Source organism: Alosa alosa, chromosome 23, assembly GCF_017589495.1.
Source record: "Alosa alosa isolate M-15738 ecotype Scorff River chromosome 23, AALO_Geno_1.1, whole genome shotgun sequence".
NCBI lineage: Eukaryota > Metazoa > Chordata > Actinopteri > Clupeiformes > Clupeidae > Alosa > Alosa alosa.
In genome coordinates this window covers 7,325,081-7,350,555 of record NC_063211.1, presented here as the reverse complement: position 1 = coordinate 7,350,555, position 25,475 = coordinate 7,325,081, and the positions used below count along the sequence as shown (strand labels likewise).

At 41.9% G+C, this 25,475-nt stretch overlaps 4 protein-coding genes across 8 annotated transcripts; all 4 read left to right on the top strand.

Moving 5' to 3' along the window:
• Positions 1 to 4,165: 4,165 nt before the first annotated feature.
• On the top strand, positions 4,166 to 7,035 carry gstt1b (glutathione S-transferase theta 1b). The gene is made up of 5 exons (XM_048234799.1): positions 4,166 to 4,379; positions 4,524 to 4,611; positions 5,545 to 5,695; positions 5,901 to 6,077; positions 6,553 to 7,035. Exons 1-5 carry the CDS (start codon positions 4,268 to 4,270, stop codon positions 6,748 to 6,750), a joined length of 726 nt encoding a protein of 241 aa, XP_048090756.1. The 5' UTR covers positions 4,166 to 4,267; the 3' UTR covers positions 6,751 to 7,035.
• A 102-nt stretch (positions 7,036 to 7,137) lies between these two features.
• p2rx4a (purinergic receptor P2X, ligand-gated ion channel, 4a) lies at positions 7,138 to 12,627 on the top strand. 2 transcript variants are annotated; one of them, XM_048234797.1, is made up of 12 exons: positions 7,138 to 7,783; positions 7,947 to 8,094; positions 8,498 to 8,569; positions 8,949 to 9,021; positions 9,137 to 9,233; positions 9,415 to 9,495; positions 9,889 to 10,030; positions 11,368 to 11,504; positions 11,621 to 11,714; positions 11,799 to 11,864; positions 12,294 to 12,389; positions 12,528 to 12,627. In XM_048234797.1, the coding sequence occupies exons 1-12, from the start codon at positions 7,635 to 7,637 to the stop codon at positions 12,540 to 12,542; spliced, it is 1,170 nt and encodes a 389-aa protein (XP_048090754.1). In that variant the 5' UTR covers positions 7,138 to 7,634; the 3' UTR covers positions 12,543 to 12,627. The 2 variants fall into 2 exon arrangements, with proteins under 2 accessions (XP_048090754.1, XP_048090753.1); XM_048234796.1 differs by having other exon boundaries at positions 7,947 to 8,121.
• Positions 12,628 to 12,710: 83 nt separating this feature from the next.
• Positions 12,711 to 15,961, top strand: LOC125288432 (synapse-associated protein 1-like). Of its 2 annotated transcripts, XR_007192488.1 has the most exons (10): positions 12,711 to 13,195; positions 13,403 to 13,521; positions 13,628 to 13,694; positions 13,986 to 14,059; positions 14,331 to 14,470; positions 14,725 to 14,879; positions 15,032 to 15,084; positions 15,302 to 15,429; positions 15,524 to 15,656; positions 15,915 to 15,961. XR_007192488.1 is itself a non-coding variant. In XM_048234798.1 (9 exons), the coding sequence occupies exons 1-8, from the start codon at positions 13,012 to 13,014 to the stop codon at positions 15,416 to 15,418; spliced, it is 909 nt and encodes a 302-aa protein (XP_048090755.1). In that variant the 5' UTR covers positions 12,711 to 13,011; the 3' UTR covers positions 15,419 to 15,429; positions 15,524 to 15,961. The 2 variants fall into 2 exon arrangements, 1 of the variants encoding a protein (XP_048090755.1); XM_048234798.1 differs by having other exon boundaries at positions 15,524 to 15,961.
• A 1,007-nt stretch (positions 15,962 to 16,968) lies between these two features.
• txlng (taxilin gamma) lies at positions 16,969 to 25,365 on the top strand. 3 transcript variants are annotated; one of them, XM_048234723.1, is made up of 10 exons: positions 16,969 to 17,033; positions 18,462 to 18,714; positions 18,914 to 19,005; positions 19,901 to 20,071; positions 20,768 to 20,962; positions 21,345 to 21,464; positions 21,649 to 21,723; positions 21,813 to 21,905; positions 22,327 to 22,422; positions 22,550 to 25,365. In XM_048234723.1, exons 2-10 carry the CDS (start codon positions 18,474 to 18,476, stop codon positions 22,856 to 22,858), a joined length of 1,392 nt encoding a protein of 463 aa, XP_048090680.1. In that variant the 5' UTR covers positions 16,969 to 17,033; positions 18,462 to 18,473; the 3' UTR covers positions 22,859 to 25,365. The 3 variants fall into 3 exon arrangements, with proteins under 3 accessions (XP_048090680.1, XP_048090677.1, XP_048090678.1); XM_048234720.1 differs by lacking the exon at positions 16,969 to 17,033 and adding an exon at positions 17,151 to 17,228; XM_048234721.1 differs by lacking the exon at positions 16,969 to 17,033 and adding an exon at positions 17,255 to 17,482.
• The last annotated feature ends 110 nt before the right edge of the window (positions 25,366 to 25,475 follow it).

The window sequence follows — 25,475 nt, the reverse complement described above, 5'->3', positions numbered from 1 at the left end:
TTTGGAACTGTAATTGTTATTTACGGAATCAAAACAACACAATGCACTTTTATTGATATTACCTGAAAAATACAATTAAATAACATGACATACATTTAAAAAAAAAATGGATTTATAGCGTTTTGGAAAGGGCTCTTTATAATACTAGGCTATATCATTTTCGAGACATTTCCATATCTGGGAAAGTATGATATAATCTTGCATATATCTTATGTCAGCCTTTATATTAAGGAAAATACTTTGTGTCTGCATCCATGTCACCTGAAGCATGCTGGTATCTATTCAAAAGCACAGTTTTGATCTGTGCATGCCATGACCAACTTTTGATTCTTTGATTTGGAAAGCAAGTTATTTTGGGCTGCAGTTACATTTAGTAGCAGAAATTTGCTACAATTTCAAAACAGGATGATTGGCTTACAGAGGAATGCTTCATGACCTTGTGTCCAGTGTTTATTTTGATATCTGGTTTGCTATGTGTTGACTAAAGTGTTCGTGAGATATACCACAAAGAGTAATGGGTGTTGAGTAATGGGGGTGTGGAGTAAATATGATTAAATTTCATGTCCGTCATTAATAGTTAATTTTCTTGCGAACCGTTTATCACAGCACCGCTAATATCAATGGAAAGCCCAGGTTCCGCTCTTCCAAGTGATATGTGTGATAAGTAGGCCTACTCTGTGAGCAATAATTACATTACATTACATTACATTACATTTGGCTGACGCTTTTTTAGCCAAAGCGACTAACAACATGGTAAAGTTTTAGAGCAATTCTCAACAATTTTAGGACAATTTAAAATCATTAGAGTACAGTAAGAATAAGTGCATCAGTGAGTGCTGTTTTCTGAGGAGATGTTCTCCTGAAGACCCAGCTCTTTAGAGTTTTTTTGAAAATGGAGAAGGATGTCCCTGCCCTTGTAGGAACTGGCAGTGTGTTCCACCAACGAGGAACAACAGATGAGAAAAGTTTGGATTGGCTTGAGCGTACCGGTGGTAGAGCTAGACGTCGTTCGTCTGAGTAGCGCAGCGGTCTGGAGGTTGCGTATGTCTGTATGAGGGCATTCAAGTAGGTGGGAGCAGAACCGGAGACTGAATTTGATGCGGGCCGCCATAGGTAGCCAGTGTAGCTGGATGAGCAGCGGGGTAACATGTGCCCTTTTGGGTTGATTGTAGACCAGGCGCGCCGCCGCGTTCTGGATCATCTGAAGTGGTTTCACTGCGCAGGCTGGGAGACCTGTCAGGAGGGCATTGCAGTAGTCGAGTCGAGTCGTGAGATGACTATTGCCTGAACCAGAAGTTGGGTAGCATCTTGAGTCAAGTAAGTCCTGATTTTCCGTATGTTGTAGAGTGCGAAACGGCATGACCGGGCGACTGAGGCAACATGATCTGAGAAGTTTAGTTGGTTGTCGAGAACAACTCCTAGATTTCTTGCAGTCCTGGTAGGTGAAACAGACAGGGAGTCAAATTTGTTGTTGATGTCGTGGTGTATGGTAGGTTTAGACAGGGAACAGGGTAGTTAACGGGTCGAGCCATTTTGAACAGGGTTGCAGAGAAGCAATGGTTGATGGACTTAAGTAACGGTGTTAGGGTCCAGCCGAGCCATGTTTGAACCCTGTTGGAAATGTTGTCCCTGGAGGTTAGCGGTAGGCATTGATCACATGTGTGATAGCTGGAGCAATGGATGGAGGGAGGAGGCAGGGATGATGGACTGAAAAGTAGGTCTGTAGTGCGTTGATTTTTGGTATAGCAGGGTCCAGGTCAGGGAGCAGTTTTTTGAGGTCATCAGTTAGTTTGGATTTGTGCCATTTCCTCTCCGCGACTCTGAGTTTGGTGTGCTGCGATCGGAGGGTATCATTTAGCCATGGATGAGAGTGTTTGGATCGAGCTGGCCTTGTGGTAAGAGGGCACAGCTCGTCTAGACACGAGGTCAGTGTGGAGCAGAGCGAGTCTGTGGCCTCATTAACCTCCAGAGAGGAGAGGTGTTGAGTGGAGGTAAACCGGAGGCAACCACAGAGGAGAAGTGCGTTGGAGACAGGTTCCGGATGTTGCGGCGGAACGTGACTATCGGCTGAGGAGCCGGAGGCTGTTCTGTCAGGCTGACGTTGAACTGGATGAAGAAGTGGTCAGAAAGATGGAGAGGCGTCACCATGAGGGTGTCTGTGCTGCAGTTCCGAGTGAAGATCAAGTCAAGCTCTTTGCCAGCTTTGTGAGTCAGTGGGCTTTGAACCAGTTTGAGGTCAAAGGAGTGGATCAGGGCCAAAAAGTCCGCTGAGCCTGGGGCATCTAAGTGGATGTTCATAACACCGAGAACAAGAAGCGGACAGTCATGCTCAGGGATGGAGGACAGCAGAGTGTCAAGTTCGCCCATAAAGTCACCTAGTTGGCGGTAGATGACCAGCACGTAGAGTTTTGCTGGGGCAATCACTGTGATGGCATGGAATTCGAATGAGACATATTTGTTTAAAGGCAGTAGCGGGGTGAATTTCCATTTGTTGGAGATCAGCAGGCCCGTCCCGCCTCCTCGTCCAGATAGGCGAGGGGTGTGGGATAGTGTAAGGTTAGTGGACAGTGCAGCCGGGGTGGCAGTGTTCTCTGGTTTGATCCAAGTCTCAGTGAGAGCAAGGAGTTCCAATGAAAGGTGGTTGGCATAGCCAGCTATGAAGTCCGTTTTGTTGACTGCGGATTGACAGTTCCACAAGCCCATGGAGAAGGAGGTTTCTGTAGGTAAGGACCGTTTAAGTTGCTGGAGGTAAAGGCGATTTCTGCCCCCCCTGGCATGATGCCGTTTTCTGCGATGGCCGGTGATAACAGATATGGTGGAATGGCACATTTTTGCCTTTGTCGGCGCCTGTGCTCGGTGAACTTGCACAGGTAAACTTGCTCGTCTTGACCGCGTCCGTCTTACACGAGTACGGTTGAAACGAGGGCTGACGCTTCAACAACAGCCTCTATTGTTATGCTGACAGGAATGCAGCTGTCCTCGTGTCTCACTAATGATGAATCAGCGTAGACCGCCCTCTGACGTTCGCACAGCTTAGATTGTTCAAAAGGGTGTTAATTACTGTCAACTGAATATCCGCTCGCTCACACCGACCGAAACTCGCAGTTTCAAGTAGCCTCCTCCCTCAGCTGTTCCCAAACGCCCAGAGTCCAATAATAGAGAAAACAGAATAATGGGAGTATTTGGACACATTTTGCGTCCGTCGGCCGCATAGTCGGGGTTAGGGCTGGGCGATATGGACCAAAACTGATATCCCGATATTTTGGGGCTGATTGGCGATATACGATATCGATACGATATTGATATTTCAAACAGAAAGAGCGAAGTGCTTCATATATTCACTCAACACAACAATTATGACAACACAGCCGGTATTAATTATATTCATTTCAGACTGAAATGAATATAATTTTAATTATAATATAATTTATAAGTTTAATTATACACATTTCAGACTTCATTTTTGCATGTTCCGGTTGGTAAGAAAAATCCCTATGCACGATTGAATGTGATCAGCGTGTAGGTTGTCTCCCTGAGGACTTTAGATCTGCTACTGTATATCGCTAAACGCAAGCATATCAGTGTATTTAAATTAGCTAGGCTATGTACCAAAAATGACATTTTACAGTGAGTCGAAGAGCTGTAAACAGTGTTGTAACTTAAATCTGCGTGTACAACCGCTTGGAGCTCCAGTGGAATTTTGATTTCACAACGACAATTCTCGGTCTAGCCGTTGATGTGCCGACGGGCATCAGCACCAACCTCTGATCAAGGTCAACAAAATCTGACTCAGTGTCCATCATGTTTGAAAGTTTGTAGTGCTGCGAGGGAGAACGTGCACACGCAGGGGTGCAGTTGAGCAGAGCTGCGGCTATCTGAATGGTCTGAACACAGAAGAGCAAGTGGCTTTGATAAAATGGCCCATTATTTGACATAATACCGGTATTACGATATTGTCTCAATGCAAAATGCAAGATTTATTTAAAGTATCGTCAGAGAATGTCTCATATGGTATCGTCTTAATACATGTATATAATCACGGCACCATTCTTCTCATAGACATAATATACATGTATGTCTATGATTCTTCTGCCCCCTCAGCCACTCTGTGGAATAGGCGATGTGTTGTGCCATCTTTACAGGCTGCTGCCCTGTGTATGAACTTTTTCAGTGCAATTAGGGAGGGGTTTTGAAATCAAAACTAGCGAGAAGCCCCTGGCTGCAGCTTAAACTAGCCGAGATCGAATCTAATTTTCACGTTTTGAAGATGGCTTTGGAGCTTTACCTGGATCTTTTCTCACAGCCAGCTCGATCAGTGTACATTTTCGCGAAGATAAACAATATAAAGTTTGACTTTAAAAAGATAACGCTCTTTGCAGGTAGGCTACTACGTGAATTCATGTTGCTGCTTAAAACGCTATGTTGACTGTAAATGTTGCCGCTTCAATTTCAAACATGCATTTTGGAGAAGTAGCGTATGTGTCTACACTTTTCTCTGACGGTCTGCATGGTTTATATATCAGGAGAGCAGTATGGGGAGGAATATGGGAAAATCAACATGATGAGGAAAGTCCCTGCCATGCGCGATGGAGAATTTCACTTGGCTGAAAGGTAGTGGTACAAGTAGATCATCAGCTCATGCATTTCTCATGATTTGTGGTCTACTCCTGTCTATTGTAGGCTACTTTATATTTCCACCAAATGCTTCCCTTGAGCGAGCTATAGGCTAGCCTGGCTTTTGAGCACTATTATGTAAGTGTCACATTCGGTCAAATACGAGAAGTGATCACTATCAACGGATAGGGTGTGGGACATTTTTTGCTTTTCGGACTTCTGTAGTCGGCCATATTAGAATCTATGCTACAATGTTAGGGCAACACATTAAGTCCACATCCAATTTTGATCACTCTACAGCTTTAGCTTTCCCATAGTTTAACTCAGTGATTCTCAAAGTGTGGTCCGGGGACCACTGGTGGTCCGCAAGCTATCCCAAGTGGTCCGCGAGCAGACGTGGTAAAAAATAATATAGATGAGTTGTTTGCAATATTGAACCAACTTGTATGTAAATCCAAACAGTTCTGCAACACTACCTATGTAAGCTATGCCAATTTAAATCATATGAATCCTCTGACACAATAAGCAAGGTGCAAAGACAATAAGCACAGTGGTTCAGTGAGTAGGCCTATTGTGTCTATTAGCTAGGTGGTCCGTGAAGTTTTTTCTACTGGTTCTAAGTGGTCCTTGGTCTGAAAAAGTTTGAGAAACACTGGTTTAACTGACATTCATTAACCTAGTTTGGGGAAGAGCCACACCCACTGTGTCCCACATTAGGCAGTCACATTAGGGCCATTTATTATGTATTTATTTTTCATTAGACTTTTGATTGAATTAACATTGTTATTTATTATTGCTATTCTCCTCAATGTATAGTCTTATCAACTTTTGAAATTGTTTACTGTTAAATTTGAACTATTATATATTGTTGTTATTTGTATGTCGCTTTGGACATGGCCAAATTACCATATTCTTTTCCCCATTCTATAGCATTGCAATCATGATGTACTTGTCAGAAAAATTCCAAACTCCAGACCACTGGTATCCCACCGATATACAGAAGCGTGCGCGTGTCAATGAGTACCTCTCTTGGCAACACACAGCTGTACGGATGCACGGTACCAGAGTGTTCTGGCTTAGAGTAAGTATGGACATACGCCAAGTTGTAATCCAGTAACAGTTAGTTGTTCAAAACGTTGCAGACCTCATAAGGGTGTCCATGTTCTACTAAGCCTTTTGAATACTTTTGTTGACCGTGCGTAAAACACAACTGCTCTCTTATCCCCTCCAAAAATAACACAGATTTTCAGGTTCATGATCCTTCCTTCTATGTCCTTTATCTTTAGCTCATGATTCCCAAAATGTTAGGGGAGGAGGTACCTAAAGATAAGATGGCTGCAGCTTTGGAAGATCTTGATGGGTCTCTTCAACTTATTGAGGAGAAATTCCTCCAAGACAGGCCTTTCATAGCTGGAGATGACATTTCCCTGGCTGATCTTGTTGCCATTGTGGAGATCATGCAGGTATGAGTCTGAAGAATAAACCTTTCTAAACTTATGTGTCTCTTTCACCCATCAGCATGCTCTGAATATCACAATCCAATACAGCCATTTGAAAACATATCTAGCAGTATAACAAAGGAGTAGACAGTAATTTGGGTTGTCTGGTTTTAACACTTTGAATGCCACACTGTTTTTGGAAGCTTTGGCCCAGAGTGGCAGTAATCTAGATCATTGTTGACGTTTTTGTAGAGCCACAGCGTATTCTTGTCAAAATACAGAGCCTTAGTCCATCCGAGAGAAAAAATAAGTTTACCTTTTAAAATATTTTGCAATGGCTCCACTCAAACCCCTCAATTATGTCCTCACTTGTCTTCATGGTTCACTGTGATTGAACGCGTCAGCGCTGGCCTACTATGATCCTGCTACACCAATATGGTAGGCAAACAGCATTTATTTTATCGATCAGATTTTGAGGTTGTGCTCTTTTCCCCTGCAGCCTGTGGGCTCGGGTCTGGTCGTGTTTGAGAAGAGACCCAAACTGAGTGGCTGGAGGAACCGAGTGCGGGCAGCGATTGGTCCAGAGCTCTTCGATGAGGCCCATCAGATAATCCTCAGTGCCCAGGAGATGGTCAAAAGCATGGATGGCAGCACGCTTCAGCCCTTTAAGCCTAAGATACTCAGACTTTTTTTGTGAATCAGTGCAGCTGCAACAGAGGATGGTGTTGTGGCCTATTCTATGTATCCAGCATTAATTATAACGATGGAACTGTTTATTCATGTAGTTTTTGTATAAACTGGACAGCATGGAAATGACAGTAATTTTGCTTCAGGCTGCCATATCTTACTACACAATGAAGCTGCTTTGTTCACACATTATGTTTTTACATTCCCGTATGTTACTGCCCATGTATTTGTGGCTGTGTCCAAATGTAATACACTCCTGAATTTTGTAACATTATAAACACTTCAGAAGCTGAAATGTGTGAGGCAATCGGTGAGGGCCACAAGCCATCAAAGGCCCATCCATCAAAGCCAAGAAAAGCATAGGCTACTCGAGACACGGCTAACCTCGAAGTGCGCTCATGTCGTTCTCTTAAAAAAAAAAAAAAAAAAAAAAAAGGATTATAGCAAAAGTAAACCATGCTAACCTAGCGCAATGCCCTTTCTAAAAGTGCATAGCCTAATCCAACACTACGGCCACAATTCTAGACTCGCCCACGGAACTGACTAACAGGCAAAAACTTCCTCTCGATTTAAATGTGGATTGTCATCAGACACTGGGCACTGTATTCAGCACTACTTAACGAAAACCAGTTTAAAGGTTACACTTTTTGCTTTCAGAGTTGTGAATTACTCGTGATTTAGTGTGATTAACCCGTCTATGGCCACTCATGTGACTAACGCAATAAACAGATGTGAAGAGTTTGAGATGACGCTCTTTCCGAGGCTAATTTCCAAATCTCGGACAGTTTCCTAAAGCCATATCCCAACGACACGAGCATTACAGGCGACTTCACAGTTCCTCTGCATTAATATGTCCAAAAACTTAACGTTTGCTTGAAGATAGATGTTGGAACAATGACTGTTGCTGAAGACAACAATTGTTGCGTATCAATCTGTCAGTGTTTTTTTGACTATTCGACACCGAAAATATTGGTAATACGAAGTAAGAAAGTTGGAGCAATCAATCGCATTACCCAGGCTTTAGTAATTGCCTATATAATCGGGTGAGTGTTGCTTGGGTAGGTTACAAATCTACACACAATTAGCCTTTATATTTGCAAAATGATCAACTTGTATTTAACGCGAAGACAATCGTAATCGAACTTGACATTGCATGTTTGCCTTGAAACCGGAAAGTTATTTACCTACCATCTGTTTTACGTACAGGTATGTCTGCGTATTGAATAAAGGTTACCAAGATACAGACTCCGTTCTCAGTTCAGTTACCACCAAAGTGAAGGGAATTGCTTTGACAAACACGTCTGACCTTGGCCTCCGGATTTGGGACGTTGCTGACTACATAATTCCGCCACAGGTACCATCAAGATATAATGAAGACGAGGTATAAGCTATAATCAACACCACAAGATTCGCCACATCCTTCACTCTGAACTCCAGGGGTTGATGGTCACTTTGGATCTCAAAATCTATCACTGTGGACATGTCACGCCTTGGGTGGACTCTTGATGGTGTTGAGTTATCCGCTTTCCTCACTAAAGAATACTCGTGATGTGCCATACTCATGCACCCCAATGTTTCATTGTGAAGAGTTTACATTTTTGAATCACTTAGCACTTTCGTACCAAACATACAGCTGGTTGAAATGTGTTTATGGTTTTCAATTGATCACCTGTTACATTAATTACATAGATTAGGCTACAGATCATGGGCTTGTTAGCAACACATCAGCTGATCTCAGTTTTTTTTTTTTTTCTCAGGAGGAGAGCTCATTCTTTGTGCTGACAAACCTGATTGTGACTCAGAACCAAACTCAGACCCACTGTGCAGAGGTACTGTTATGGCAGGGATGACGTTTTAGTGAAACATTGTCCAACTAGCTTGATGGGTATGTAATGGAGAGTCCAGTTGGAGTCCAAAGTACATCAGGGATAACTCTTGGAATGTTCACATGGTTTATCAAGAGCAACAGAAGCATTTTTTTATATTAACTATATAGGATAGTTGCCAGTCATGTGTTGCTTGCAGTGGACAATCATTCTCTGCATTGCAGGCCAATTAAAGCTCTTTCTCAGACGGGGAGCGTGAATCACAGTGATGAGTAGCATTGTCTTTAAATTAACTTATTGATGTGTATGTATTTATTCACTTGAGTTTTAAAGATGGGCTTATAGTTTACGTGTAGCTAAGGTGGCTACTCTGTCCACTCAGATCCCAAGCGTAGCTTCTATTTGCTCCTCTGACAAGGACTGCAAAGCTGGATTTAGAGGCCCGCGAAGCAATGGTAAGTGAAACAGATTTTCATTTATGGCAGAATATTATGAATGTGCTTTCATCGTGTGTGGTGTATAGTAACCTTTAAAAAGTCATTTGTTTCGGCTCCTTCACTTTCTGTGTAGGTGTGCAGACAGGTACATGTGTGAACTTCAATCACACAGTTAAAACGTGTGAGCTCTTTTCCTGGTGTCCTTTGGAAAGAGACAACGAGCCGCCCAAGTAAGTCTGTTTGTGTGATTGTCTGTTTGTGTGATCGAGGGTATGCAGTGTATGTGGAGGACAGATAAGTTAAGGTGAATTCTTCTGTTTAGTCAGAAGTGCAGGGGAAGTGAGAGGTTTGTTGTGGTTGTGTTGATGTCATGTTGTAAACCTGATGGCTATATTTTTCATGTTGCTCTAGTCCTCCAATGTTATCAGATGCAGAAAACTTCACAGTGCTGGTGAAGAATAACATCCGGTTTCCGAAGTTCAGCTTTAACAAGTACGTAGTTTAACTAACTTTATGGATTTAGAGTGTGCTTCAACAAGTGGAGCTTGTTAAACATGGACCTAGGGGAATTAAATCTTTCTCTTGGTGACTTGCTCCAGAACCGGAAGGATATGCTTCCTTGGGTGTTTGGGGAGGATACTAGTCGACATATTCACTGCTTTAGCTCTTGAAAATGACCATAAGTTAGTAAAAGCAGTCCCCCTGATATGTCAGGAATCTGATGGTACACCTATTGTTTGGTAATGTCAAACATAGCAAAATGGCCTCAAAATGTTTCATTGTTTTCTATTGATGGAACTTGAAGTGATAATTCAACTACAGAGTCGTTTTACACAGCATTAAGCATGTGATAAATAATACATCATGTTGTCTTTGCGATTGCAGAAGGAACATCCTTCCACATATAAACAGCTCCTATTTGGAGCACTGTGTCTTTAACCGCTCTACTGACCCAGAATGCCCAATCTTCAGGCTCAAAGACATTGTGGAAGAGGCAGAAGAGGACTTCCAGACCATGGCGATTCATGTATGAATTTAGGCATTTTGAATGTGTCGGGTAGAGGGGAGGTGGGGTCATCCACTTGGTGAAAATTGAAGTGGCGACTTGTTCCTCTTTCATGACAAAAGTGATACCTACCTAAAAGAGATGTTGTTATCACTTTCGTCATTCATGTAATAATTTTTTGTACAGCACATGCACATTTACAGGCCCCCTAAAGGTAAGGTAAGCGATGCTGAATGGTGTTGTGTTTGAATGTTTATGTTCCTCTGCAGATGCTTTTGTCTAAAGCAACTTCAATTACATTTGAACCAAAGACCAAACCAAACTAAACAGAGTTCACTCCTCCCTCCCAGTGCTCCCCGAGAAACGTCACACAGTTTGTTATTGTTTAGGTTGCGCAGGTTGCCCAAACATTGTTTCCCATTAAAAGAGCCATGGCTGTGTAATCCGGGCTTTTTACAGTGTACGCAGAAAATACAGGGCTCTAGCAAATCATGAGGAGATAGAAATTGCTTGGAATGACCCTCCCTTTCAAAACCACTCTACTTGGGGCTCATTTCAAAGCTCTATTTGCATACAGCCTCTCTCCTAGGTCCTCGAGCTCGTGCCCCATTGTTCAAAGCTCGACGTCATCAAGGGTGTCTCATTTATCTAATTGCAACCAGAGGAGGCAAGGACTGAGGAGGGAGGTGGAAGGGCCGATACGCGAGGAAACACAAGAGCATCCTACACGGAAGCGCGTTTAGTCGGAATTGTGCGATCATTGGTCCAAGCTGCCAAGGTAAAAAGTTCCCTCCCATGTCTGTCAACTTTCAATTTCAAACAAGTTCGTAGGGATTTATAAAATAAGAGTTGTAAAAAAACGGCAGCAAAAAAAAGCGCAAAAAAATGGTAAAATGTATGCAAAAATGCAAAAGTTCACCCGAAAAATTACAATAAAATACAATACAAGGAATTGCCGTAAAATTACAGCTTTCCCCTATATTGACTGCCGTTTACTTTTAAAATTACACTGAATATATACAGGGGAAAGTCGTAATTTTATGGCAATTCCCTGTATGGTATTTTACTGTAATTTTATGGTTACTGGTCGGCAACTTTTGCTGCCGTACATCTTACCGTTATAGAATGACCCTACCTGTACCAAGTACAATCCCAGGGTTTCATCTAATCTCTTCCATCTAGTTAGTCCATCTAGTCTGTTCTGAAATGTTCCTCTATAGATATCGAGTGACATGGGGTCCACAGGTGATCTCCTCTGGTGTCTGCCTGTTAATTAACTATCTGCATTTGTTTTCACCGAGTTGTCCCAAACCGGAGATGGCTGTGATGTCCTCCTTAAGTGACCTCTCTCTGCTCAGGGTGGCGTGATGGGGGTGCAGATCAGATGGGACTGTGATCTAGACATGCCGTACAGCTGGTGTGTGCCGCGGTACAACTTCCGCCGGCTCGACAACAAGGACCCAGAAAACACAGTGGCCCCAGGATATAATTTCAGGTCTTTATTATAATAATAATAATAATAAATATTATTATATAAATAATAAAATAATACAATTCAATGACAATGTCACCTGAATTTCACATCTAAGTAAGCTGTTGCTCTTCTCATAGGTTTGCAAAGTATTATAAAGATAGTGACAATAAGGATACGAGAACTTTAATCAAGGGATATGGAATTCGCTTTGACATTATGGTATTTGGACAGGTGAGATTGCTTTGGTGATCACTTAATATTAGAGTAATTTGGAGAATATGTTCTATAAACCCAATTGATCTCATTTTATTCCAGGCTGGCAAATTTAACATTGTTCCAACACTGCTCAACATAGGGGCTGGGTTGGCTCTCCTCGGCTTGGTAAGTGTTGTAGACACGAGAGAGAGACAGACAGAGAGAGAGAGATTATGTTAGACCAATGATTAAGTAATACATAGGGAAGACAGTGGGGTCATGCACTATAGTGAAACAGGATGACAAGGCACCAGTTTGTGACAGTCAGGAGACACTATTACTTGTTTGTTGAATTGACCCAGACCTACATGCACAATGCTCACAACACAAAATAAATAATACACAATGTGGAAGACCTCCCATAATGAGTCCACACCCCTCTGCATTAACATCTCGGCATCATTTACGTCGCCAGCAGGAGGCAGCATTGACCAGTGATACAGTGTGAACCAGTGTGAACAGCCTTAATGACAAAAATGACAAAAATGTTCCTGGCAGCCTGAGATGTTAATGATTTGTTTCTGTGAGTTTGATTTTATTTGTTATTATCTGTAGGTCACAGTTGTTTGTGACTGGATTGTCCTTACATGCATGACCAAGCGGCACCATTACCGAGAACAGAAGTACACTTATGTTGACGACTTTGGGCTGGTGAGTGTGTTGGTCTGTAATAAAAAATATTTCCTGTAGATGGATGCTCACTTACACAGTGATTTGATGGTCATTTTAACCATGTATAACACATCTTTAAAATCCTTCATCTGTGTAATATACCAATTCTCTTTGCAGCTTCCTGAAGAATAAGTGTGTCCCATGGAACAGATTATCCATAATTGAAATGACAACTGGGAAGTTGCATGTTTCAAATATTAAACTGATATTAAATATGTTTTCTTGGTGTTTTTTTTTTTCTGATCTGGTACAGTAATCAGTGAATGCGTGTATAGCATATTTGAGTGGTTCATTTGAGAAGTTAAATGCCTTTTATGTTGATGAGATGAAAAGATTTATTCTCTTGATACCGAAAAGTGAAGATGTCCGCAAGACTTTACTATTAGGCCCTAATAGGCTTCTGACTGCATGGACAGGTAGGCTACTCTTTACATTCACAGACACTCAGCCAATAGTGTGCGGGTCATGTGACGTTTGTTTATCCCAGTGAGGTCGCGACTATCTTGTGGCTAAGGAACTGATAAGTTTAAATGCAAACTGCGAAGAAGACCGCGTAAAGTATCCAGTTGCCACGTTGGCGTCTCTTATTGTATATGCTGCAATGTTGAAAGGTTTGGGCTCCTTATTTGGTTTGCATAGTTCAAATGAAAATGAATTGGAAGAGATTAAAGATGACCAGATGCCTGACAGCGACAAAGATATCCGACAGAATGAGCTAAACGCAGACGATGGCAATAAGGAAGAATCCATTCAGCAGTTCATCCAGCAACAAGAAGGCCTGAGTGGTATGAGTTTTACTTAGTAATATATCCAACTTGTATTTGTTAGCCTATTTTTTCTCGGGCATTTGGACATTTTGGGAAGTTCTTGTTGTATAGTCTAACTTGGCCTACTTTTAATTAAGCATAGGACATCGACGCATCGCAGTCTGTCACTCAAGCAAACGCGTGAGGGCTACGGTAATCTACTTCTCTGTAACTGTTTTTACACAGGATTCCTCCTCAGTTTAGCAAGCAATGCCACCAAGAAGATCTCTGACTCGGTGTCTGTAACAGCAGAGACCATCTGGAGGAGTGTAGACCAGGGCAGCATTGATGGTATCATTGACAAGGTGACACTTTGATAATGGCTTTACCGGCTCCAACATTTTTTTTTTGTTTCTTTTGGAAATCTGTAATGTCACATATTTAATGTTACTAATTTGATGTCTTGGTCAGACTATAATAGGAGCTTTTTACAAAGAACACAAGAAGTTTTTACATGAAAAACACACAAAAACAGTAGGTAAGTTATCATTGAGAATTCTAATAAGATAATTATCATTGTGTCATGTGTATCTCTACATACACCTGGACAACGTACAAAATAGTTAACCACAGACTGTTGCCTTCAACCTTACAGGATCCTTGTTTACAATTTCTGTTGGTAGTTTTATATATCATTCACAAGCCCCCTCTTGTCAAAAGTATACGCAACCTTTGGGTACCTTTATTTTATATTTAGGTGGGACAGTAAGTCTAGAATATCTCTTGTGTTATATTGTTCTTAGAATGTTAATGGCAACTATATTTCCAGAGGTAGCAGTACCTCCTTGGGAGGGCTTCAGTGAAGAAGAAACCATTCAGCAACTAATCCTTGCTCTATCATTGGTGAGTGACTATTTTATCACACAGCTCTCCAGAATGTTATATGGAACTGAACGGGCCATCCCAACGTTAGGAGATCCAAAATGATCATAAATAGTTTGTTAAAAAAAGTATCTCCAGACCATTTTCCCAGAAAGTCATGCTATACATTATTCCATACCTAGTGATAGTATCTCTGTTGGATTACTTGAGTAAATTCTCAAGGGATGACTTTCTCAGCAACTGTTTTTCAGCATTCCTCAAATTGCATGTCACAACCTTGCATGTCTTCCAGGACCGCAGGAACTTCCTATGCGACCCCCTAGACGGGCTCCAGTTCCATTTTGACTTTGAGGAGATGTACCCTGTTGCTCTGGTGATGCTAAAAGAAGATGAACTACTGAGCCAGATGCGTTTTGCTCTGGTCCCAAAACAGTTACTGTCTACTTAATATTATTGTAGTTCTTCACTAGAGTTCCAACAGTTTTCTCTTTAGACTTTAAAAAAACATTGATGTCCTCGAGAGGCAATTTGTGTTACAGCACAGACACATTAAAACACAACGGTACAGACACATCTATGTCACATCTCTGTATGTTGAGTTGCATGCTAGTGTGTTGATGTCTGATTTCACATTGATTGAGTTCAAACCTATTTTGGAGAGCAACAATTGTAGCTTTTGTGTTCAGTATAAAGGAGGACAGATTCTGGAGGAATTACTTCTACCGAGTCTCCCTGATCAAGCAGTCAGCTCAGCTACAGTCACTGGCAACAAAGGAACAAGCAGTGCACGAGAGAGAGAGTGAAGCGGATGTGATTGGTCCAGAAGATGTACATCTTGGAGGTACTATTTGTTTGCATCCTTTTGCTTTACAGGCCAAGCAGTAGATTTGCTTTATCCAACGTGTAAGCCATTTCACTAAAATTGTGTACTTTGACAATATAGGTGCAATATAATAACTATTTACTATCTACTAATTACACTCTTTGGTGTAGAGAGGATGTCTGCCACTTCTCATATTACAATGACAACCCCAAAGACAAATGAGGTACATTACTCTTTCATTCTTTTTTTTTTTACAGCTAACATTTAAAAGTTTTTCTGTCTTTGTTGTGATTTTTGTCTTTAATGTTGACTACATCTTTGAGACAAAAAACTGGTACATCTAGCAGCAGAGCCTTGAACTGTTAATTAAGATAGAGATATGGTATGATTAAGGTATGTGGTATTTTGAATACCATGAGTCAATTGTTGCTTTGTATCAGGCCGAAGATGATATCTCTGCCAGCCCAGGAGTGTCTGAGTTTGTGAGCGATGCATTTGATACCTGCAGTTTTAATCCTGATGACCTTCGCAAGGAGATGAGGCTTGCCCGACAGTGACAAGGTGGAAGGTGGGTTTGGAAGGATACAAACGTAACTGGCAATTACACCGAGTTTTTTTGTTTTGTTTACTAAATTGGGACTTACATTTGTACTGTGATTCAGATTAAACTTCAGAGGGGAACAAGAAATTTGAGGAGCCTCAGAGACCGCAGAGAGACCGGGGAGCCCGACTTCCATGTTCACAGCTTCCTACTTTGTCTGAGGGACCATAATGGCATTCAGGGCAGTATTTAATGTGAGATATCTATATTCAGTTGTCATTACGTAATGAACATCCTGCATGGTTAATGAAAAAGTTACAGTACCCCAAGAGGCCATGAACATGCAGACAATACTTAAAATGTGAACTATAGTATGACTAGTTGTACGAAAGCTTATGATAGGCATGTTTCTTGCTTCTTTTGTGGGGTTTTTGTTCTAATTTCTGATTTGGTTGTAAAACACGCCGAGTTGAATTTGATGCCTATTCTTTTTCCTTACCTTTCTTTCACAGTGAGATTTTGAAGTGTCCATTTTAATAAAAAAGTGATGCAAACATAACCAGATAGGCTATTCATTTCTTTCTCTAAAGCTATTCTTTCACACAAACATACAGGCATTTTTGGATATTTGTTGATATTTGTGGGCGGTAACAGGTATGTCATGTTGAAGGTGCAAACAAAAGCTGTATCTCCATTGAGATCACATAGAAAAAATCTGGCTCAAGGGTTATAAAAGTATTCTGTCGTGTTTAGTTGAAAACGTGAAAGCACAGCTTGTATAGCTATCCATGTGTGTTTACATCTGTCTCCTTAGCTATCATTTTGGTAACTATAACGAGCTATTTGACATCTTTAGAACACTAAACATATCGGAGGTGCCTAATGTTGAGTTACTCCATTCTAAATTTTTTGACGTTAATCTCTTCTATAATATATTGCTATTGTCTATCCAAAGTAAGGTGCCTGTTTTGACGTTAACTGATGGTCAAATCAGCCAAAACGTATTGTTTGCACCTTCAAGTGGTCTGTGAAGTAAGCTTGTGTGAAAGAATATGCACTCTAAAACGAATGTTGCCAAAACTGGTTCTTTGGAACAATGCCAAAGAAGAACCTTTTGTAGTGTTTCAAAGAACCCTCAAGGTGATAGTTCTTTTGAAGAGCCATTTAAGAAAAGATAGATTACTTTATTCATCCTCAAAGGGAAACAAGGGTATTACAGCAGCAATTAATAATATAAACATATATCACACATAAGTCAAAAATAAATACAATTGGATATAAAGTCTGTGTGCAAGTGGTTGTAAACTGCATTGTCTCTCAGAATAAGATTCTCCTCTTATGGGACAAATAGGGGAGTTATTGTAAATAGTTATTATAAATAGCATAAAGGCAAACAGACATGAAATTAGTCTTTCTGAAGAACCATTTCCAATGTGAAAACCTTTCACTTGATGTAAAGGTTCAACCCAAAGCAATTGTTTCTACATGGAACCATATAGTGAAAAGAACCAAAAGCACCTTTATGCACCTGAGTGGGCTCAGTGAACAGCAGAAACCTGATTGTTCAGAGGCCCTGGTGACCCTCTAATAAACCTCACCAAATACTGAAAGTAGTGGATTTTTATTTGAAGGTAGGTGTTTCGTGTCGGAGTTCAATCAGGGACTATTTATCAAATTAGAAAATTAAAACTAAAACATTTTTGTGATAGGCCTCATTCAGAGGACCCTCTCAACAGGCTCCCTTATGTCTTACTTGTTCAGTATTTCGTCACAATATGGCGACCTACTCAGATACCAGGGTCGATTTAAACACTGAAAACATTCAGGTAGGTTTTCGCATTGCATACTTGCGGTTACTTATCATGCGTTCAGGTTATCACATGTTGACAGTATTTCGTTATTCCCCCCAGTAACGTCTGTCTTCTTCATGTGTTGAGTATTTTTTGCACGAGCTTGGTGAACAATATTTTCGACGGAAGTAGAGGTTATTAGCATCAAGCTAACATTAGGTTATAGTTAGCCATCACTAGCTTACAAACACAGCCTTTGGACTTGGCTTCACATCGGATATAATAATTTGGTAATGTAACGCTCTTTATCGTTCTAATCTGTTTCACACAACCGTATCGGCAAAACGCTAAATGTTAAATACAAGCCGATGTGGTTGGTCTTATGTGATGAATAGAACACAAGATACAGACACTATGTTTCCTATTTCAGATTTCTTGTACGGAAAGTTGTCGTTAGCAAGCTAACGTTAGTTAGCATTAGCTATCTGCTTAAAATAACCCAAAAAGCTTGCAAGTGGACCACATACTTGTGCTTGGTCAAAAGTGCTTCAGATAGCACTAACAATTTTTAAAACAGTTGCTGTTGCTCCATCCGGTGCGGATTCTACTAATGTAACTGTGAACCAGGTCAGCGAAAGAGGCATCTCTTATTCGACCTGTTTAGATATGACAATGGTCACACATGGAATGATTGTCAGCAACCTGTTACAGTAACTTTAACACGAGTGTGTTGACATCCATCACACTTAACATATTTTGGCGACTTGCTACGAATTATGTAATGCACTTTCCTTGCAGTTAATTCAGCCAGTGACACATTTCAGGCGAGATTTCAAGTACGTGTTGTTACTGTATTTTAGGCCTAACAGATGCTGTTGTTTTTGTTTTAGCGGGCTTTACTTGTGCTGTTTGGTTGAACTTGTACAATGATTTGATTTGTGATAGTTCGCCAAATAGGTACAGAATAATCAGATACAGAATTGCCCCTGTAGCTGTCTATGTGCGTCGGTGTTTTACTTGTGTGCTATGGAACACGTGGTAATCCTCTCGAGCGCCTTAAAGGCTTCAGCTTCACCGCTTGATTAACAACACATTGTACTCGGCAAGCAGGTGTTGTAGTCAACGTTATAACTGTATTACATTTTTTGTGCCAGTTCTATGTTTCACACAAAAGTGCTTGTACGTCAGGTTCGCTCTGCCTGAGTGCGCTCTAAGAATCCGCCTAAAATACTGTAACGTTGGAGTTAACGTGTGCACTGTTTCGTTCAGTTTTGTGGTCGAATGATGGAGGCTAGCGGTATCGACGTGGGTTCTGCGCGGGGACTAGTCGAAGGCAGCAGCTCCCCTCCGAATTCGGATAACCCATGCGCCGACAACTTGGAAGATTTTGGGGACATGATGAGCAGTTGCTGCATACAGGAAGAGAGGGGAGAGACACCAGGGCGCGAGGACTGTCAAATTGACCCGCTCGTTGGTGAACTGGATAGGGCTTCTGACAAAAGTTTGGACAGAAAAGGCTTGGGTAAGTTCCTTAGTTTCCGACACAAGTTTTGTCATGATGTTATGCCTTTCCAGAGTAGCCATAACGGTGTTTTGCCTATTTTTGTATGATCACAATCACGATTCAGTTCTTGATTGAATTACATAAGATAAAGATACCAGAGTGTAGAAATGACCTTGCATTACTTTTGGAATTATGATTCTGTGTGTTGTCTTTGCAGGGAAAGAAGTACTTTTGTTAATGCAAGCTCTGAATACTTTGGCCACTCCTGAAGAGAAACTAGCTGCCTTGTGCAAGATGTATGCTGATCTGGTAAGGGCATTAACTTGTATATGTATACGTTTATGTAGCTCTGATAATAGTTTATGGAGAGGAAGAAAAATACTGGGGAAACTGCCATGTCAGTCGCACCTCTTAACAAAGGCACACTTTACAGACAATGTGCTTCATAGTCTATACTTTTGGGGAGCGTGATGACGGAGGAATGGACTCAATATAAAGGTGTTTTGTTGTAGCAAAATCAATGTATAGCATAACAAAGCTTTGTTTTGCAGTACCTTTAACAAAGGGCTTGGACCATGTTGTTCCAATGTTGTATTCACCATACAATAAAGAGCGTCTCAAAGGGACTTGCTGTAAAAAAATGGACCAGACACCAATTCCCTGCTTCATGTAATATGTCTGATATGTGTCTGTGATTAGTTCAGTGGTTCTCAAACTTTTTCTGTCATGCCCCACTTTAGAGGTGGGGAATTTCACCTGACCCAATCACCCCAGCAAAATGGTAACATTAAAATATTATTTTCACATTTTGGTTCCATGTTCCTTTTCCCCTCTTAAGTCTGCTGGATCTGATGATGTTTTAATTCGTATGTCGGTATGTTTATGACTCCTATGTTTGTGTGCGGCTATTTTGTATTGAAACTGATCTTCCTTGTCAAAAAAGAAAGGCATTAATAAAGATAGGCGCAAAATACATGTCTCTAGTCTATTCCCCACTCCTGAGAACCACTGGATTAGTTTGAGGAGAGCTGTGATATGTTTGTGTGTGTGTGTGTGTGTGTGCGTGTGCATGTGTGTGAGAGACATTAGTTGGAGGAGAGCTGTAATATGTTTGTGTGTGTGTGTGTGTGTGTGTGTGTGTGTGTGTGTGTGTGTGATTAGTTGGAGGAGAGCTGTAATATGTTTGATATGTTTGTCTGGTTAGCTGGAGGAGAGTCGCAGTATGCAGAAGCAGATGAAGGTCCTGCAGAAGAAGCAGACCCAGCTGTCCAAGGAGAAGATGCATCTGCAGGGGGAGCACAGCAAGGCCATATTGGCCCGCAGCAAGCTGGAGAGTCTCTGCAGGGAGCTGCAGCGGCACAACAAGACACTGAAGGTAACACTGGAGGAATTTACACCAGAGACGTTTAGGAAGCGGCTTTCCGTCGCTCCTCAAGCGCCCGGTCCTGAATTCCATTACAATCAGTATCAACTTACACTGGCATTTATTACAGCTATTAAAAGTAGAGGAAAGTGTATTTTTACGCTTCACTTCTATTTTTATTTTTATGAAAACACAAGGATAAACACTGTTGTGTTGACACTAGATATGGAGGCAGAGGCAACATTGTTGTGTTGACGCTAGAGATGGAGGCAGTGTAAATTGATCAATTTACGTTTCACTCTTGCTTGGGTCTTTTTTGCGGTGTAAATTCCCGGTGAAAGTCTCAAGTTTTATGTAATCCCAAAATGTAATGAAACTTGATGCCAAGAACTCAAGCATCATTAAGAAGGGACTTGGGTAGGTCCATTAGAATGATTTACCTAAAGGGCTCAGAAACATCCCTGCCTGAGGTTCCAGAGCCCTGTGAACATGCTTATCTTCTCAGTGATATGATGTTCTAAAGCCCTGTGAACATGCTTATTTTCTCAGTGATATAATGTTCTAGAGCCCTGTGAACATGCTTATCTTCTCAGTGATATGATTTTCTAGAGCCCTGTGAACATGCCTACATTTTCAGTGATATAAGGTTCTAGAGCCCTGTGAACATGCTCATGTCCACATCCCCCCCCCCCTCCATGGCCGTGGCAGGAGGAGAACACGCGGAGCTCACGCGAGTACGAGGAGCAGCGGAAGGAGGCCATGCTGCATTTCCAGGTGACGCTGAAGGAGATCGAGAACCAGCTGGAGCAGCACCGGCTGCACAACCGTAAGCTGCGGCAGGAGAACATGGAGCTGGCTGCCAAGCTCAACAAGATCATCGAGCAGTATGAGCTACGGGAGGAGGTGAGCTGCAGCCAGCCTTCACACAGAGGAGGTCCTCTTGGCATCGCAGTCAGTGTGGTGCCAGGATGATGCCCATAAGTAGTAATTAAGTGCATGCTCCTGTTCAGAGTGACCTCTGGAAGTGGTTGAGGCAGGCCTGTACATTAACTTTTTTTGTTCATAGAACAGGTTGATCGTTTTGTAGTACAGCCCACAAAATCTCTAGCATTGGTATGTAGTTACAAACACCTCATCTGTAGGCTACACTCTAGAACAGGGGTCGGCAAGTAACTTTGGCCGCGGGCCAGTATTTTTCATGGCCAATAGACGGCGGGCCGCAGAAACATCCAAGTTTTTGTGAGACGATGAACCAATGCTGAACCCTCTCCCCGTCTACTTGTAGCATATTGACAAGGTGTTCAAGCACAAGGAGCTGCAGCAGCAGCTGGTGGACGCCAACCTGAAGCGCACGGCAGAGCTGATGAAGCAGGTGGAGGAGAGGCAACAGCGGGAGAGAGAGCTGGTGAGTCACCGGTAGATTCAGGGTGTGTGAATGTCCTGTGCTACCCGGTAGATTCAGGGTGTGCTCACTGTCACACCTTTAAAGCAGGGACCAGATGGGTTGAATATGTCAGTAGATTTTGTGTTGGTCTTATCGATGCAATCATTAACTGAAAGGTGCTTGCACTTTCCACAATTCCATCCAGCTCTTAAAAGACGCTACAGAGACGAGACACAAATGTGAACTGATGAAAGAACAGGAGATCCAACTGAAGCAGCAGGTATTTCAGACTCACGGTTTTTCTCTTGATGTGTTTTGACATGCAAGTTCGGCCTTACCTACCTGAGGATCATTTACGCTGTCTTGCAGCTTTCCCAGTACATGGACAAGTTTGAAGAGTTTCAGACGACTCTGGCCAAGAGTAATGAAGTGTTCTCCACGTTCAGACAGGAGATGGAAAAGGTGGGTGGTGTCTGGTACAAATCAATATCTGAACTCACACACACTTGTGTCTAGTATAGTATAAGTATAAGTATATATACTTTTTTGATCCTGTGAGGGACATTTGGTCTCTGCATTTAACCCGATCGGTGAATTAGTGAAACACAAACAGCACACAGTGAGGTGAAGTACACACTAATCCCGGCGCAGTGAGCTGCCTGCTACAACGGCGGCGCTCGGGGAGCAGTGAGGGGTTAGGTGCCTTGCTCAAGGGCACTTCAGCCGCGGCCCACTGGTCGGGACTCGAACCGGCAACCCTCCGGTTACAAGTCCAGAGTGCTAACCAGTGGGCCACAGCTGCCCCAAATGTATGTAGTATGAATCAGTATCTCAACACACACACTTGTTTGAGCCAAAGTGACGTCTGTTCATTTGTTCGCAGATGACGAAGAAGATAAAAAAGTTAGAGAAGGAGACGACATTGTGGCGAACCAAATGGGAGACCAACAACCAGGCGCTGCTTCAGATGGCGGAGGAGGTGAGAGGGTGGTCAGTTGTGTGGTTATGCAATGCCTCCAGCATGACTACAAACAGTCACTGATCACTGTCGTAATTTTGTTTGTTTGTTTTTGCTCTGAGCCATGTTGTTTGCTGTGGCCCTACAGAAAACCCTGCGGGACAAACATTACAAAGCGCAGCAAGGCAAGGTGGAGCGGCTGGAGAAGCTGTGCCGGGCGCTACAGAAGGAACGCACCGAGCTCAACGAAAAGCTGCAGACCATGCAGGGTCAGGAGCCGGTGGAGGAGGGGACGGGGCCCCCCGACCCCCAGCCAGAGGAATCCTACAGCAGCCGCTCACCGGAGCCTAACGCAGACGCAGAGCCCGTGGAGGCAGTGCCGGGGACAGAGGAGCCTGGACTCCATCCGGACGGAGAGCCCTCCTCCCTCCTCACCGATGAGCAACTAGACGTCTGAGCCAGGCCCCTCCAGGGCTGCTGCCTTTTTTTTTTTTTTTTTTTTGTGGAGGTATATATATTTTTGTGTAATAGTTATAAAGATTTGAGAAGAGATTTGCATTTGCATTTGCGTTAGTGAGTATAACCGCTCTGTACATGGGGATGCTAGGCTTGGTGGTGAGCACTTCTTTCTTTTCCTGTTCCATCTACCACATACATATTTTCCTAGGAAATTTCATGTGGTCAAAGTTGGCTGTCATGCAGCAGCTTTAGAGTTTATTTTTCTTATTCTGAGTCTCTGTTTTCAGTCTCTTCTCTGCTGATCTGTGGGACCATTTTTGTTCTCCATCTAAAAGATGTAGCTCTCATCTCTGGCCTGTGGGATCAGAATAAATATTCCAGATGCATATAATGTTAAAAACATTGCTTTGTTGACTTAGCCAAGCATAACTGATTAACAGTCACCTATTTTTTGTTTCTGACCATCCTCCTAATAACTTCAGAAATGTCTGGGCATTATGAGGGAAAAGAAGTTCCCTTTTATACCATATTGCAGCAAAAGGTCACGCAAAACCGTAAAAGTTGGGTTCCAAAGTTTGGGTGAAAATTTATATTAGCTTTCACTAGACTATTTTTACTCTGTGGATCTGGAGTCTGCCTTTAGTGATTGTGCATCATGGGCGACTTGAGTTCAAGGGCTAGTTTGATCAGGCTGCTATCAACATTTTTGATGTACATTTAATTTTGGATGGACACTGTTGTTGACTTCAGTGTCAAAATGTTGGTCCCATTGAAATGCTGCTGCCACTTCCTTGCACCATTTGAGATCAGTTTGAGTTCCAGAATCTGTTTGAACAAACACGTGTTGAGGCATGGAGCGTAAATGGATTCGTTCTAGCAACTAAATGGCTAAACATTAGTATGACTATGGTGAGCGCACACCTGTTCACCCATTGTACTGGAATTGAGTCAGTTGACAGAGCTGTTGCTGCTGGCTCTTAGGAGAATCATGTTTCCTGTGATGATTTGATGTTGATCATGCTGTTGTGCTCCTGTGGATCAGTGGACTGATTCAACTGTCTGGTGTGGCCGGGACATTTTCTTTTCGAACATATGGGGCCTTGACACATTTGATACTTTACTTTATATACTGAAAATTCTGATTTTTTTTTTTTTTTTTTTCCTTTTTAAAGAAACAGTTTACTCAGTAATGAACATGAATAAAATAGTATAATTCATGCGTTACACTCCATACTGATGTTCGCTGGAACAGAAGGTATTGTGGAGTTCACAATGTGGAATACTGAACTGAATGAATGTAGAAATTCACCCTTGTTGCCAAACGGCCTTAATGCCCTCTAGTGTCTGTCATCCAATGGAAAGGAAACAGGGTTTACCATGCCACACTCTCAGGTCTGAGTTTGCTGTCCACATTAGGTTAGGTTATGGTTTAGGGTCTCTTAGAAAAATTATTACAAGAGACATTCATTTATTAATGCTTTTGAAAATGTTCCATTCATTGACATTCCAGGTAGGCGCATTGCAGCCTGCCAAAACAATATTAATAATGAAACTAAGTAATTTGACATTTTTCAACTTAGAAGGGTCTATTGAAGTAATCATAAACATCCATAGCATTCTAATCATTGCTGATGTGTTTGCTAAAAACATTTGGTCTTAATAGTAATGGACATGCTGATCAGACCAGTGGCCATGTAGTGTTGGCAGAGGGCTGAAGGGCTTAGCAGTTTTGTATATATAAAGTGGCAGTGTCCTGGGGAGATTTGGGATGTTTGTACATTGCCAAACTAATGACCAAACAAGAGAATGGATTTGGGATCAGTAGACTTCAACCAGCCTCTGACTTGTATTGAGAACTTAAACCATATGGAGTAGACTTTTAACCAGCCTGACTTTCAGAATACATAATTATATACTCTTCACTAACCCATTAGAAATGTGAATGTGCTTTTAGATTGTGGAGAGGCTCGCTTGTGCCTCGCAAGATTTTCACCTCAACACATGCAATGAACACCTGAGCAGTGAGTGTGGTGTTGTTATATGCCCATCCAATGTCCTTTAACCCTTAAAGGGAATGTTGAGAAATGAATGTTCTAAAGAATATCTGGGTTCATTGAATTCAACATAGAATTTTAGAACCTTCAATTGTTGCGGAACTTAGAACGTTCAAAAACCTACACCTTTAAGGGTTAAGTGATGGTATGTTCAATGAGAAGTCGCCCTTGGGTGGTTGGAAATGATTGGTACTTTGCCACACATTTAAAAAAAAAAAAAAAATGTTCTTGTCTTTGGCAATGCCTCAGTTTGATTCTCAGGTTATGCAAGAAATCTACCTCTGCAGGTGAATCTTGCTGTGAAAGAGGCTGGAGTCAACAATGCTTTGAAAAGCTTTATTTCCCCCCCAAAATGAGCTTATGTTCCCCCCGAGATTGTAAACAAAGATGTTCTGTCCTGTCTTGCTTTTCAATAAACATTTTGTAGAATTTTCCAAACTATTCAACTCTAGTACTGGAATGTTTGCCTCTTCATTCACGTCATGTGTAACAGAACTCCCTTGCACACAGACTGTCGAATGCTTTAGAAATTAACTGGTTGTTCTTTTCTCCCAAATGGAC

What these genes read in the sequence shown, in the direction of transcription:
- gstt1b (XM_048234799.1), top strand. Translation starts at nt 4,268, where the DNA reads ATGGCTTTGGAGCTTTACCTGGATCTTTTCTCACAGCCAGCTCGATCA. An exon ending in GAATTTCACTTGGCTGAAAG is followed by an intron (nt 4,612 to 5,544) that starts GTAGTGGTACAA and finishes CCCATTCTATAG; the next exon opens with CATTGCAATCATGATGTACT. An exon ending in CCAGAGTGTTCTGGCTTAGA is followed by an intron (nt 5,696 to 5,900) that starts GTAAGTATGGAC and finishes CTTTATCTTTAG; the next exon opens with CTCATGATTCCCAAAATGTT.
- p2rx4a (XM_048234796.1), top strand. Translation starts at nt 7,635, where the DNA reads ATGACTGTTGCTGAAGACAACAATTGTTGCGTATCAATCTGTCAGTGT. An exon ending in TCCAGACCATGGCGATTCAT is followed by an intron (nt 10,031 to 11,367) that starts GTATGAATTTAG and finishes CTCTCTGCTCAG; the next exon opens with GGTGGCGTGATGGGGGTGCA. An exon ending in GCCCCAGGATATAATTTCAG is followed by an intron (nt 11,505 to 11,620) that starts GTCTTTATTATA and finishes CTCTTCTCATAG; the next exon opens with GTTTGCAAAGTATTATAAAG.
- LOC125288432 (XM_048234798.1), top strand. Translation starts at nt 13,012, where the DNA reads ATGTTGAAAGGTTTGGGCTCCTTATTTGGTTTGCATAGTTCAAATGAA. An exon ending in TTGATGGTATCATTGACAAG is followed by an intron (nt 13,522 to 13,627) that starts GTGACACTTTGA and finishes TGTCTTGGTCAG; the next exon opens with ACTATAATAGGAGCTTTTTA. An exon ending in CAACCCCAAAGACAAATGAG is followed by an intron (nt 15,085 to 15,301) that starts GTACATTACTCT and finishes GCTTTGTATCAG; the next exon opens with GCCGAAGATGATATCTCTGC.
- txlng (XM_048234720.1), top strand. Translation starts at nt 17,178, where the DNA reads ATGGCGACCTACTCAGATACCAGGGTCGATTTAAACACTGAAAACATT. An exon ending in AACAGCGGGAGAGAGAGCTG is followed by an intron (nt 21,465 to 21,648) that starts GTGAGTCACCGG and finishes AATTCCATCCAG; the next exon opens with CTCTTAAAAGACGCTACAGA. An exon ending in TCAGACAGGAGATGGAAAAG is followed by an intron (nt 21,906 to 22,326) that starts GTGGGTGGTGTC and finishes ATTTGTTCGCAG; the next exon opens with ATGACGAAGAAGATAAAAAA.